A 16,115-nucleotide genomic window follows, 5' to 3' on the forward strand; every position below is an offset into this window, starting at 1 on the left:
ATCACAGCATTTACTGTTTGTCAGCTGTAAGCTGCTCAATGTACAGTACATTTAAAATGAGTCAATCATTATATAAACTGTTTTCCTGTGTCGTACACACAGTCATTACTGCTACAGCTTCCACAGTACAGCTACTAGCTGGTAACAGCTACTTTAATCTTGTAGTTAAATGCAGTATAACTGTATTTCATCGTGGAAGTGTGGAACAAATTTCTTTCCTTTCTTGTCCACTTTCTCCACACTCTCATGTTTTCTTTCCCTCAGTGTCTGTTCTGACGCAGGATGGAGGAGTCCGACCTGCTCAACAAGAGGTTGCAGGCCATCACTGTAAGACTTCACTCTGCTTCAGTCTGATCCACTCCAGAACCAGTGTTGGTGTTTTGTAGCTAATCCTATAGTTTCTACTCCCCTGAACTGTGGGAGACAATAAGGCCACTGAAAAATTATAATTATAATATAATTAAATTAGAGTGATGAGTTTTGACTGTTTTTCACAGAGACGTACGTACGGAGCCCGAGAGGTGACTGATGCAAACGTTCTTAATTAAAACACAGTAGTTTAAACACGTGAGGCTGATCGTTCCTGAGCATCATGTTTCATGTTTTCATTTCAGTTTTCACGGAAACATTTAGCCTGAAAATATTTTCCAGTGTCCAGAAGACACCACAGTCACATCCTGAGTTATTACATGATGATTTCACATCAGAATATCACTGAACACAGATAAACCATGAATCAATATATAAACACATACAGTACACAGTATAAATAAACACCACACAGTATAAATACACAGCACACAGTATAAATACACAGTACGCAGTATAAATACACAGCTCACAGTATAAATGCACAGCTCACAGTATAAATACACAGTACACTGTATAAATACACAGCACACAGTATAAATACACAGTACACAGTATAAATACACAGCACACAGTATAAATACACGGCTCACAGTATGAATACACAGTTCACAGTATAAATACACAGCTCACAGTATAAATACACAGTACACAGTATAAATACAAAGTGCACTGTATAAATACACAGCACACAGTCTAAATACACAGTACACAGTATAAATACACAGTTCACAGTATAAATACACATCACACAGTATAAATACACAGCACACAGTATAAATACACGGCTCACAGTATGAATACACAGTTCACAGTATAAATACACAGCTCACAGTATGAATACACAGTTCACAGTATAAATACACAGCTCACAGTATGAATACACAGTTCACAGTATAAATACAGTATAAAAAGTGATCATCCAGTAAACTGTTTGTCCCCTCTTCAAATATATTTAAACAAGTATAAAGGACAGGATGGTTATAATGTAGGACACAGACAGCAGCTGAGATAATGCAAAAGAAATAACATCTTTATTTTAAGCCATCTGTGAATCAAGTTCATCACAGTCCAATTTCCAAGTGTAGGTCTGAACTATATTCACTGTAACTTTAATTCACAGTGATGATGAGCAGATCACAGGTAGGCCTATATCCATGGACACCGCCAGAAACCTGTGTTGGGCGGTCCACGTCATAAAACTAAACATTGTGATTGATATCAGAGGAGCTGCTGGTGGCTGAAATAATGTCATACTATATATAACTATAAGAAACCATATAAGTGTGTCTCTCTGTTAACAGAGCTGTGAACAATAACGCACACAGCACATCAGTTTGACTTTATTGATTATCCAAATCTCTCTTCAAGTTTGAGTTCTGTGTTATAATTTAAATATATATAGATAATAGCATTTTTTAGCACAAATTCATCTGACGTCTCTACAGCTGTTAAAGCAGACTAACAGCTGATCCAGCTGTGATCTGCTGCAGCCATCATCAGAAATGGACGTTGATATTTCTCATTTCACCAACTCATGGCTCCGTAGAGACTCTGAACTCAGATTTTTCAGAGTGGCCATAATCCTTATCTGAAGTTAACACCTTCTAAACATACAGTACTGTGCAAACATTTTAGGCAGGTGTGAAAAAATGCTGTAAACTAAGAATGCTTTAAAAAATATAAATAATAATTGTTTATTTTTATCAGTTTACAAAATGCAAAGGGAGCGAACAAAAGAAAAATGTAAATCAAATCAATATTTGGTGTTACTACCCTTTGCCTTCAAACCAGCATCAATTCTTATAGGTACACTTGCACAAAGTCAGGGATTTTGTAGGATTATAGTCAGGTGTATCATCAACCAATTATACCAGACAGGTGCTAATGATCATCAATTTCACATGTAGGCTGAAACACAGTCATTAACTGAAAGGGTTGGGAGGTTGTGGAAGACAGTTGCATGTCACAGGTCATACACCATAGCAAGACTGAGCACAGCAACAAGACACAAGGTAGTTATACTGCATCAGCAAGGTCTCTCCCAGACAAAGATTTCAAAGCAGACTGGGGTTTCAAGATGTGCTGTTCAAGCTCTTTTGAAGAAGCACAAAGAAACGGGCAACGTTGAGGATCATAGACTCAGTGGTCAGCCAAGGAAGCAGATGAAAAACACATCAAGCTAATTTCCCTTCGAAATCAGAAGATGTCCAGCAGTGCACTAGCTCAGAACTGGCAGAAACCAGTGGGACCCAGGTACACCCATCTACTGTCTGAAGAAGTCTGGCCAGAAGTGGTCTTCATGGAAGAGTTGCAGCCAAAAAGCCATACCTCCAACATAGAAACAAGGCCAAGAGACTCAACTATGCACGAAAACATAGGAACTGGGGTGCAGAAAAATGCCAGCAGGTGCTCAAAATTTGAAATATTTGGCTGTAGCAGAAGGCAGTTTGTTCGCCGAAGGGCTGGAGAGCGGTACAATAATTAGTGTCTGCAGGCAACAGTGAAGCATGGTGGAGGTTCCTTGCAAGTTTGGGGCTGCATTTCTGCAAGTTGGAGATTTGGTGGATTAATGGTCCTCGATGCTGAGAAATACAGGCAGATACTTATCCATCATGCAATACCATCAAGGAGGAATTTATTCTGCAGCAGGACAGCGACCCCAAACGTACAGCCAATGTCATTAAGAACTATCTTCAGCGTAAAGAAGAACAAGAAGTCCTGGAAGTGATGGTATGGCCCCCACAGAGCCCTGATCTCAACATCATCGAGTCTGTCTGGGATTACATGAAGAGACAGAAGGATGTGAGGAAAACCTACATCCACAAAAGATCTGTGGTTAGTTCTCCAAGATGTTTGGAACAACCTACCAGCTGAGTTCCCTCAAAAACTGTGTGCAAGTGTACCTAGAAGAACTGATGCTGTTCACATCAAATATTGATGTGATTTAGATTTCTCTTCTGTTCATTCACTGCATTTTGTTAATTGATGAAAATAAACTATTAACACTTCCATTCTTTAAAAGCATTCTTGGTTTACAGCATTTTTTCACACCTGCCTAAAATTTTTGCACGGTACTGTATATCTCCTGTTTTCTGGCTGACTTCACCTGTTTCCCCTCAGTTGACTGGAATATAACTGTTCTGTACATTCACTTATTTCACTGACTGTAATGTAACAGAAGAAGCATCGCATTCAGGAAGACATTAGACAGAAGAAACTGGAACTGGACCAGGAGAAACTGAAATTACAGCATCTAAAGGTACAGTACACTGAAATGCTGTCTGATTTAAACTAACAATAGCACCAGATGAGGTATGAGATAAACTGTTATCTGTTATCATCTGTTTGTCTTCATATTGTTCTTCCTGCTGTGACAGGCACAGAGGTCACCACTGACTCTTTCAGTATTTAAAGCTGCTACTAGATCATCTCATCTCTTGTTGTTTCAGGCAGCGAGTCAGAGTCAGCTCTGTTTTAGTGCTGTACCTCACCACCAGACCATAGAGCAGTTTTTTTCCTCAATCCATCCTCAGAACGCTGCCATGAAAATAATTTAAATGTTATGAGTCATACAGCCCAGTGACAGGCATTAAGAACAATATAAATACTCTATATAGAGATACCCGGTCCTCTAACTGATGGTCCTGTTTGCTGATGTAGGTCATATAGAGACGCCAATATTAACTAGTTCACAGATCTTCATCCACATTATTGAAGTGTGTGTTCTGTTTGACATCATCAGAAAAAAGCTCTGAGAGAGCAGTGGCTGCTACAGGACTCAGCTTCCCACAATGCAACACACTTCCTGTCTGACCAGCAGCAGACCAGAGCACTGCAGCTCAGCATCCACAGGTACAGACACACAAAGACACAGTGACACACACACACACACACACTGTAGCACACACAGTGGCACACATACACACACACCAGTATGAGGCTGGACTGACCTGCACTCCTCATCAGGATAGAAACTGAGGTGGAGGCTTTGGAGAGAGAGGAGTCTATGATCTCTACCAACGAGAGCTTCATCCTCAACAGACTGAAGGCTGTGGAGAAAAGTTCAGAGGATATTATCAAGGTACACACACACACACACACACTCTCACAGCTATATATTTATGGCTTCATTACCTTGTTTTTACTGATTTGTTTCTGTCTTCTAGGAAATCCAGGACAGCTTTGTTCCTGGTGAGTCATGATATATTTATTTTATTTGATATATGGGATGTTTTAAGTAGACCAAAGATGAGTTGATGTTCACAGTTGTGTTTTCTGTCCCACAGAGCCTCTACAGGTCACCACAGTGATCCCTGATGTCCCAGAATCCAACAAACACTCTGAACCAAACACACCAAGAAAGAGTGAGACCATTTCACTTGTTTCTGTCAAGTCAGCTGTTCTTTGTAGTTAGCTGTGTTACGACTTTCTACTTTGAACCTGTTTGATCTATGATTAAAACAAACAGATGAATTTATTATCTGTGCTCATGCTCAGCCATTCTCACCAAAGCTTAATAAGTTGCCGAGCTTCGAATTTAAACATGACACGTGTTTTACATCTGTTATGTTTCAGCATGCAGTTGGTTCAGCCATAAGTAATGTACGGCCCGCTCTTACAAACTTGTTGCAGGCGATCACAATATTAAGGACTTAAGGGTTTTAAAAGGGATTTAAAATTTTGATTGTTGACTTTTCTGCATGGAAACATAATCTATGAGGAGAAAATGGTGATGAATGTTTCACCACTCTTAGTATTCAGCCATATTAACAAACTTCTGAAAACATGAAGGGATGGACAGCAGAGAGGTGACTGCTCTGCAGGAGTCTTCTGGGCTCTATGCTTTAAGTACAGCCGAGCTCAGACTACAGCAGTGTAAGGCTGATTTAACCCTGATTTGCCCTTCCTGACAACTGGAGGAGAAATCTGGGCAGAGAGCTTGGTCGGTCCTGAAGGTCAGCCCAGATTATTTGGTAATATTAGGTGTGTACTGATCCAGTCTCAAACCTCCTGAACAGCTTCAGACTCATCGGGGCCGCCCCAATGAATATCAAACGCATTTGATATCTAGGATTGAAAATCTTGACGACAGCAATTGTCATTACATCAATACTTTCACAATATCCAATGAGAGAGATATCCAGCAGTTGGCTATGTTGACAAGCAACGGTTAACAAACCTAGCCCTTGAGGCTAACATTAGCTAGCATAGGCCAATTACTGTTGATGGATATTAACTCACCTCCTGTTCTCACTGATGATCACACTTGTGATTGTGAAGATTCTCTGTATGTGTCTGATGCAACCTGGTTTCACAGTCGGTCAGGATTTCAGCCCAGTTGAAGAGGGGCCAGGCCGGTCCAGATCTAGCTCTGCAAAATATTTGAGTTTTGCCCTGTGAAGGATTGTTTGAATATGACTACACAGAAACAGAAACAGAATTTGCTGTACAGTGTCCTTCTGGGAAGTGAAGTGATTCTGGACAAGGCCTCATCGTAGTGCCACTGGCAGATTTTCAGACCTGTCCCTGGTGTGAACAGAAACAGGTGGAAATACCAATGTAGATAGTATCAAAGGTTGAGGGTGAGCGTGCACCTGAAAACATGGCAGACAGTAATTGTCACACTATCCTGGTTTCCATCCAAGTACTGCAGCTTTGCATTTTCTCCTTCTCAGAACCAGGATTTGGGCTCATCCAAATTTCTGAAACTGGCATATTGGGCATAACTGGTAAACTCCAAAAATCTGAACCAAAGCGGGATATCTAGTGCGCATGTAAACACACTCATTATCTGATGATGATTGAGATAGGAGACTTGGGAGAGTCTTCTATAGGCTGTAACAGACTTGAAGTCTGTTACAGCAAGTACTAAATGACCTCTGTTCTCACTAAAAAGTGATGTTTGGTCATACAGCCTTTCTAAATATAACTGAAGTGTAGGAACAGCAGCTTAAGTGGTCATTGCTAATCATGGAGGTAACCTGGACTGGTGTAATCATGTAAGTCATATTAACATGGACTCTGTCTGTCTGTCTTCCCTCTGTGTCTCAGCACTGTTTGCCATGCAGATCAATGTGAGTAAAAACCTGTGTACTGGGGAGAGCACAGTCCTTTCTACTGCAACAGTTCCCCCAGAGGAGATACACCAACACTCAGGGCTCAAGGTTTACGACGACGGCAGGAAGTGTGTTTATGCCCTGAACTCACAAGAGGTATTATCTCTCGTAATAATAATAATAATAATGATAATAATAACTATAACAATAATAATAATATAACTAATAATATCAGGGGCGTGCCAGGGGCTCCCCTGGGCGGAACCGAGCTACATGCCGAAGCATCCTTGAGCAAGATGCTGAACCCCGAAATTGCTCCTGATGCGCAGTTGGCACCTTGCGAGGCAGCCTCTGCCATCAGCGGGCCCTGCGATGAGCTGGCGACTCATCCAGGGGTGTACCCTGGCCTTCGCCCCTTGAGTACTGGATTAGGCCCCAGTAGCCCCGCAACCCCCCATGAGGGGGGGATAAAGCGGCAACACCCCGCGACCCGAACAGGAAAAGCGGACAAGACAATGAGATGAGATGAGATAACTAATAATAATATAATAATAATAATAATAATGATAATAATTCGTCCTGACTGATCCAATGACAAGTGGACAGCTCAAACGCATCAAGGTCGCATTTGAGATGGGATCACTCAGACCACATTCAGAGGTGGTCGTGCCGCATGTGACCACATTCAATTAGCACTGTGTACACACTGGTGTCCTGGACCACAGTGAAGGACCATCTACTCAACTGATGTCCTCTGTGAAAGAAGAAGGAGGAGAAGGAGAAGAAGAAGAAGAAGAAGAAGCAGGAGAAAAAGAAGAAGAAGCCACAACAAGAGGCAGAATGGATTCTCATACACAGCACTTGTTGTCTGACTCCGTGTGGTTCAATGTGATTTAAATGACATGTTTGGTCTCTGTTAACCTGCCACTGTCAGCAGCAGCTGTTTGTGAACACCCCGTCTGTTTCAACTGATCCAATCATTGAACTAGTAACCACACTATCACCAGACTCCCTTAACAAATGTAGTGATTTAAGAGTTGTTTCTTGAGGAGAAACTAAACAAACTTTGTTAAACGGCTACGACAAATTCTAAATCATTGGTGCCTTCTTGTAAATTTAGCATTAAATCACAACATGAAGTTTTTTGTTTCCTTGTAAAAAGTGATGCAGACCATGCAGTGCTTTAAAAGTAACAGGTCAAACACAGAAGTCCATTCTAAGATCAATGGGAGCTGGTGCAAAGAGCTAAGAAAACAGGGGGTTTTGTGAAAAAAAACAACAATAATCAATTCTGCAGAGGATGTAAAGCGGAAGAACTTTCTACAAGTCAGAGAATAATTAAAATGACCGGATGTTGGAAACAATACAAAGTTGATATGAACAGGACTGAACTGAACTGAACTACCTTACGTACATGATTCAAAGTTATGTTAGAATAAGATACTAGAGGTGAGCGTGTTTACCATTAGAGTCTGATGTATTTAATGACCGGAACAAGACTGTCATTTTTTTCTTCATTGACTTGGAGGAAGTCATTACAAGCAATGCTTAAGGTCAGCTGCAGAAGTGTCATCTCTAGTTTCAGACCAACGCAGTTGACATCTTCATGCCCTGCGCCTACATTGTGTAAATAGCAAACGTACTTACACCCACCTGTGCTCCCCTGGGCGTGTTGGTCTTAAAGTGAGGTGTGGTCAGGTGACCTGATGGAGGTATCTTGAGGCAGCAGAAAGTGACAGCGTTATAGACCAACAAAAAGCTGGTCTGAAGTCAAACCGCCGTCTGTTTCCTGCTGTTTAAAGGATGCATTAGATGCTCCTACACACTTATGATTAGAGAGGCTGCTGTCAGTTATTTTAAACATGTCACTGTAACAAATATCGTGGCACATTTAATTAACAAAACTAAAAGCTGTAGTTCTAAACTCTCCAAAGGAAACAAAAATTAAACTTTCAGCTTCTAAAATAAATATTTTTAGACAGGATGTCAGGATTTATCAGGACAGCTGCTTCACTCCAAACTACTCTACTGTATGAATCTGGACTGTGTGACCTTTGATGTGTAGAAGAACACAGAACACTGATTAACATGAAATACTATCTGATCCTGTCAGGAGTTTCAAATAATCAATCAAGTTAATCAGCTGTTCCTCGTGCACAAATGTGCATGTTAATGTAGAGATACACATCTGGTTTCTGCTATGATCTATGCATCACTAATACACACAGAGGGACGAGCAGCAGCTCTCCTCCTCCTCAGTTAAATATCAGTGTGTTTTTTCAGATGCAGTCAAACAGAGCTGTTGAGGCAGAGGGTCCAGCAGCAGAGGACCACATCCCTGACCCTCTGTGAAGACGAGTGCCACTATTAAATAGCAATGCTCAATGAATGGCAGAGGACTCTCTGATTGGTTTAATATATGTTCCGTCCAAAACACACCTATGACTAATGAAGACTCTAAATACAACCCTTTTGCACTGTGCGTCACACTTTGCTCCCAGATTATCCACTGTTTAACTAGCAAATTGGACTTGGACATGCCCTAAATGCACTAGCGCCATGCACTTTAGGACCCATAGAGTTGTTATCGGCTACCAATACAAAGAAAAGGTTGATGTCAGATTACCAAGAGTAACTGTAACTGTCTAATACTTTGATCTTCTTCTGCGCAGCAACTATTAGTTTTTGGAAAATCATCTGCTTCTTGACAGTGACTTTGCTTTGTGTTCTCCTAATAATGTCCCATATTTTTTTTCCACTTTTAGGGGTCACGTGAGCAGAGCTATGGGTCCGAGCTGTCAGCCAATGAGGTGGAACACTTGCTGAGAAGCGCCACAATACATCGCCAAGTACACCAACCAAACTACCGCCAAAACCACAGCAAGAGGGAGGAGCATTGCTTTTACAAGCACCAAGATGAGAGCGATAGAGTGCTGGGGTGTGACCTCAGACACCCGGGGGGTCACTGTGGTGACCATCTCCCCAGAAACAACAGCTCGGAGAAAGACTTGAGCCGTAGGGAGAAGTGGCAGAGAAAACCAGGGGCAGGTCATCGCTCTGGTTCCCAAGAAAGCCATTACAGAAGGCAGGAAGAGAGAGATAACCAAAGCAACCTGAGGGAGGGTCATCGCCTTGGAAACTACAAGGGGTTGGGAAATCACTATGACAACCAGAGTGATTGTCACTACAGTTCATACCAGCTAAGAAACTGTGTTCAAGAAGATTGGCCTGCAAGCGACATCATCACAAGCAATGGTTTGGTAGGTGGAGGCAGAGCCAATGGCTGCCCTCCTCCCAGATCACATGACCAGGAAGTGGTGTCCACCTGCCAACCACTGCTCTGCTACACTCCAGCCAATTATATTCCTCTTAAGGATTACATCAGTGTGGAGGAAGAAGAACTTTATCACTTCAACCCACCCTCCTATCACAGCCATGATGGAAACCCCCCCACTGCTGTGTGTGACTCTGCCCACTCTGACAGAGTGCCTTACCCCCTCTACAGAGAAGACACTCCCTACACCATCCTGAACTCCACAGAGACCACTGAGCCAATAACAGCCATCTTCATGGGCTTCCAGATGGCTCAGGATGACAGCGGGCAGGGTCGAGAGTTTGAGGGCTCAATGAAGGCCGAGCTGGTCATCATCGAAGACAACGAAGACAACGCTGCTAACAACAGCATGAGGGAGAAGAAGAGCCAGGCCACACTCAGGGGCAATAGTTATCCAACAGGAAGTTCAGCTAATGGAATCATGGGACGCATGGAGGGAATAGGAGACAAGAGGACGGAGAGACAGGTGGGACCAGATATCAGAAAGATCCCCAAAAAACACAAACTGTGCTGTACTGTCTGCTAACTGGACTTACTAATGCCTGAGTGTCTATATCAGTCTGCTAACCTGATGACTAACTGCAAACAAGCCCACCAAGAGTCTCTGTTTGACCCGTGACATAAGCAGTGTGTGATGAGTCGAACAGATACTGTATAAGTGAAATCATGTCATGTACAATACAGATGTGTAGTGTTGCTGGGTTGCTGACATCATAACCTACCCACAGGTATCTGCGGCGGGGGTCAGGTGAACCCTGTGCATCAAGTGGAAATCCAGCTTTACCTGGAAAGTCAATACTTTCTACATTAAATTAATCAAGTAGCTCGATGATAGAGAAAGGAGTCACTTAAAATGATGAGCCCACAGAGAATTAACACCAGCTCTGCAAGTCTACTGAGCTTCCAGCCCCTCAGAGCTCGTTGTCTTGGTTCCATCCAAAATTTCAACTTCAAGCTTTAACCGTACACTTAAGTCTCGCCACTGTGCACCAGCTGCTCAGCTGCAAATCAAATCAAATCAAATCAAATTTTATTTGTATAGCCCAAATTCACAAATCACAGTTTGCCTCAGAGGGCTTTACAATCTGTACAGAGACGACACCCTCTGTCCTTCGACCCTCGATTCGAGTGAGGAAAAACTTGCCCCCAAAAAAAGGCCCTTTTAACAGGGAAAAAAAAATGCGGAAGAAACCTCAGGGAGAGCCACAGAGGAGGGATCCCTCTCCCAGGACGGACAGACGTGCAATAGATGTCGCATGTACAGAGCAGATCAACGAGATCACAATGTATTCAATTATAAGCGATGGTCGACAGGAGTGAAAGTACATAAAGATGTATTACAGCAATAATAATGAAATGCACATGGAAATGTGATTACTAGTGATAACAGTAGTAGTGATTAATGGTAAGGATGGTATGTAGTAATGCATTACAATAATAGTAGTGGAACGTATGTAACAGAGATGTGACTAATATTAGCGACAGTAGTGGTGGGTGTCAGGCAGGGTCATGGCAGTAGGCGCATCCACGATCCGGCAGGGCCATAGCAGTAGGCGCATCCACGATCAGGCAGGGCCATAGCAGTGGGCGCATCCACGATCAGGCAGGGCCATAGCAGTGGGCGCATCCACGATCCACGACCGGCGCGGCCAGGATCCATGGGAGCCTGTAGGACTAGAAAGCACAAGGACTCCGGGGAAGAAGTAAGTCAGTGACATGCAGAGATGGGGCATGTATACAGGCATAATGTATACAGATGGAGAGGAGAGGAGAGGGGAGGAGAGAGAAGCTCAGTGTGTCATTGTCCCCCGGACTAGGCCTATAGCAGCATAACTAAGAGCTGGTGGCCCAGCCCTAACTATAAGCTCTATTGAAGAGGAAGGTCTTAAGTCTACTCTTAAAGGTAGAGAGGGTGTCCGCCTCCCGGACCAAAACAGGAAGATGGTTCCACAGAAGAGGAGCTTGATAGCTGAAGGCTCTGGCTCCCATTCTACTTTTGGAGACTTTAGGAACTACAAGTAATCCTGCGTTCTGGGAGCGTAATGCTCTAGTTGGGTGATAGGGTAGTATGAGCTCCTGGAGATATGATGGTGCCTGACCATTAACAGCTTTGTAAGTGAGGAGAAGGATTTTAAACTCTATTCTTGATTTTACAGGGAGCCAGTGCAGAGAGGCCAATACAGGAGTAATATGATCTCTTTTCTTAGTTCCTGTCAGTACACGTGCTACAGCATTCTGGACCAGCTGGAGACTCTTTAGAGACTTGTTAGGGCAGCCTGATAATAGAGAATTACAATAGTCCAGCCTGGAAGTAACAAATGCATAGACTAGCTTTTCTGCGTCTTTTTGAGACAGGATGGGCCTGATTTTTGCAATGTTACGTAGATGAAAAAATGCAGACCTTGAAATTTGTTTTATGTGGGAGTTGAAGGACATATCTTGATCAAAGATAACTCCCAGATTCCTGACGGCGGTGCTGGAGGCCAAGTTAATGCCATCCAAACTCGCTATATCATTAGATAATGCATCTCTAAGGTGTTTAGGACCAAGTACTATAACTTCGGTTTTATCTGAGTTTAACAGCAGAAAATTGCAGGTCATCCAGGTCTTAATGTCCTTGAGACATGCATGGAGTTTAGTAAGCTGATTAGTTTCATTTGGCTTTATTGATAGGTATAACTGTGTATCATCTGCATAACAATGAAAGTTTATGGAGTGTTTCCGAATTATATTTCCTAGAGGGAGCATATATAAGGTGAATAGTATGGGTCCAAGCACGGAGCCTTGAGGAACACCATGACTAACCTTGGTATACAGGGATGACTCATGATTAACATGTACAAACTGAAATCGATCCGATAAATAGGACTTAAACCAGTTTAATGCGGGTCCTTTAATGCCAATTAAGTGTTCCAGTCTCTGTAGTAGAATGTGATGATCAATGGTATCAAATGCAGCACTAAGGTCTAGTAAGACCAGGACAGAGACAAGTCCTTTGTCAGAAGCGATTAGGAGGTCATTTGTAACTTTCACCAGTGCTATGATGTGCTCTAAAACCTGATTGAAAATCCTCATATAAACTATTTTTATGAAGAAAGTCACATAGCTGGTTGGCGACTGCTTTCTCAAGGATCTTGGAGAGGAAGGGAGGTTAGATATAGGTCTATAGTTGGCTAAAGCTTCTGGATCAAGATTAGGCTTTTTAAGGAGCGGTCTAATTACAGCTAGTTTAAAGGATTGTGGTACGTATCCTGTTAATAGAGACAGGTTGATAATTTCTAGTAGAGATGTGCTAATTAAAGGTAAAGTTTCTTTCAGCAACCTAGTTGGGATGGGGTCTAGGAGACAAGTTGTTGGTCTAGATGAAGAAACCATCGAAGTTAGTTGGTGGAGGTCGATGGGAGAGAAGCAGTCTAAATATAAGTCAGAATATACAACTGTTTCTGAGGTTCCTGTGTTTAAAGATACAATAGTGCCAGTTGAGGGCAAGCGATGATGGATTTTGTCTCTAATAGTTAAAATTTTATCATTAAAGAAGCTCATGAAGTCATTACTACTGAGCGTTGTAGGAATACATGGTTCAGTAGAGCTGTGACTTTCTGTCAGCCTGGCTACAGTGCTGAAAAGAAACTTGGTGTTGTTTTTGTTTTCCTCTATTAATGACGAGTAATAGCTTGCTCTGGCATTGCGGAGGGCCTTCCTATATATTTTAAGGCTATCTTTCCAGGCTAAGCGGGATTCTTCCAAGTTGGTGGAACGCCATTTCCTTTCAAATTTCCGTGATGTTTGCTTCAATTTGCGGGTATCCGAGTTATACCAGGGTGCTAACCTCCTGTGTATTCAATTATAAGCGATGGTTGACAGGAGTGAAAGTACATAAAGATGTATTACAGCAATAATAATGAAATGCACATGGAAATGTGATTACTAGTGATAACAGTAGTAGTGATTAATGGTAAGGATGGTATGTAGTAATGCATTACAATAATAGTAGTGGAACGTATGTAACAGAGATGTGACTAATATTAGCGACAGTAGTGGTGGGTGTCAGGCAGGGTCATGGCAGTAGGCGCATCCACGATCCGGCAGGGCCATAGCAGTAGGCGCATCCACGATCAGGCAGGGCCATAGCAGTGGGCGCATCCACGATCAGGCAGGGCCATAGCAGTGGGCGCATCCACGATCAGGCAGGGCCATAGCAGTGGGCGCATCCACGATCCACGACCGGCGCGGCCAGGATCCATGGGAGCCTGTAGGACTAGAAAGCACAAGGACTCCGGGGAAGAAGTAAGTCAGTGACATGCAGAGATGGGGCATGTATACAGGCATAATGTATACAGATGGAGAGGAGAGGAGAGGGGAGGAGAGAGAAGCTCAGTGTGTCATTGTCCCCCGGACTAGGCCTATAGCAGCATAACTAAGAGCAGCCCTAACTATAAGCTCTATCGAAGAGGAAGGTCTTAAGTCTACTCTTAAAGATAGAGAGGGTGTCCTCAAACAGCAGACAAGCACGGTCAGAGACTAGCTGGTGAACATAGTGGAGCATTCAGCAGCCAGAGAGACTCAGGAGTTCATAAAGACCAAACAGAGCTGGAAGGAGAGTCACTGCACCAGTAATGCTTGTCTTGCTCTGTGTCTGCAGGATGCGGTAATATGCAGTTGTTTATTAATTAAAAGCAGTACTCCACCAATATATTTATAATGTGAGCATCAAACATTTGCCCGCTGTAGACCTGAAAGGTGGCAAAAAGGCAAAAGTAAGGATGCTTGATTTCTGTTAAATGGAGACGATAATATGAAGCCTGATTTCCTTTATCCACTTAACAAACACAGCATGTACAAACACCGATACAGTCGGTGGCTGTTTGTATCTTGAAAGTTGGTTTTCAATCCACCAATAAACACAGAAGAAGAAGCAGCAGCACACTGCTGTTACACTCATGATGTCACTGCTGCACCTGGGTACAGGTGTAGTGTAGACTAGAGAGACAAACTGTTGCTACAAGGGTTCAGAGGGAGGAACGTCTGTTTGAACACAACAAACCTTAAAGCTGTGGAATATTAAGTCATCCATCTTTGCTTTTCTTACCTTCAGGTATGAATAAACTACAGCTCATTAACTTACTAAAGTCCAACAATTTCAGTTAACTTATTGGTATTGGCTGAAGTAATATGGTGCATCCTTTCTGAAAAGCTTGTTTGTTCTTTGTTGGAAGAGAACATTTACTGAATGGTGAGCACTTTTCACTGCTAAACAAATATTGAAATATTTACAAGAAATTCTCAAACCACCTGCAGCACAATGCACTTCTCTTGCTATCTAAATAATTCTGTACTCTTTCATAATGCATATTAAGCTTGTTAATGAATAAATGCAAACATGCAGTGTTTAAAAATACTAACTACTGGTATATTCAAGTTATCGAATAACTTTAAAAAACAGAATATATACAGCACATAATAATGACAAGTATATGTGGAAATGTATAGAAAACAGACAGATTCCAGTGAGCTGCTGTCCTATAGCTCCCTCTGCTGGTGTGAAGGTGCGGATGTGACCTAGTTTATATTGATGAGTAGATGCTGTAGATGCAGGTGCATGTGCACTTCTAGTTTGCCAAGTAAGTTTCAGGGAGCCTCAGTGGTACCTCTGTGGTTCTCTGATCTGTAACACTAAACTATAAATACTCTACACTATATACTATATATGTAGTCTGTATATAATCCATAGAGTCAGCTTCATGATCACAGTGACACATAGCAACATGTAGGAGATGTACTGTAGTATTCTATGATCACTCAGTAGTGTGCGTGCTGCTGAAGATGCACCCTCACACTAAACCACCTCTGGAACAACACATTTATATGTTTTATCTATAAACATGATGTGTATTTGTTTCCATTGGACCATCCTCCCTGTTACAGAATCACAAACTGCTCAGAGACGTGATGCAGCTTTAAATAGAAACGTTGGATCAACACACTGTCAAACTTAGAATAACCACAATGATGTTACGTGACACTATTTTCTCACAACATTTGAAAAAGCCAACATGTACAGATATAAAATATTTGACTGGATCATAATTATGTTAAAAACATCCAATCCAAGAATGACAGCTTTTGTACAGAATGTTTTTTTTCTTGTTTTGTGTTCATGTCATGCCGATGCTGTCACATATTTATACCAACTGTAATGTTTGAACTGTACATGTCTACTGTGCATGTGCATGCATGTGCATGTGTAATGATGATGCTAATAAACCTTTGTTACTGATGGGTGATAACAGCTTTCTGTGTGTGTGTGTTGCCCTAAAAACCTCATCATCATCGTGTGTGTGTGTGTGTGTGTG

The 16,115-nt window shown here is 42.1% G+C and overlaps 1 protein-coding gene across 1 annotated transcript; it reads left to right on the forward strand.

Annotated features, from left to right (window-relative positions):
- Positions 1 to 282: 282 nt before the first annotated feature.
- On the forward strand, positions 283 to 10,421 carry LOC311267148 (uncharacterized protein; the record flags this gene model as incomplete). Its single annotated transcript, XM_084370015.1, has 8 exons — positions 283 to 327; positions 3,551 to 3,631; positions 4,115 to 4,224; positions 4,339 to 4,453; positions 4,539 to 4,563; positions 4,659 to 4,736; positions 6,424 to 6,584; positions 9,194 to 10,421. The coding sequence occupies 8 exons, from the start codon at positions 283 to 285 to the stop codon at positions 10,286 to 10,288; spliced, it is 1,710 nt and encodes a 569-aa protein (XP_084226141.1). The 3' UTR covers positions 10,289 to 10,421.
- Positions 10,422 to 16,115: the final 5,694 nt, after the last annotated feature.

Source organism: Pagrus pagrus, assembly GCF_965226575.1.
Source record: "Pagrus pagrus genome assembly, chromosome: 12".
Classification (NCBI taxonomy): domain Eukaryota; kingdom Metazoa; phylum Chordata; class Actinopteri; order Spariformes; family Sparidae; genus Pagrus; species Pagrus pagrus.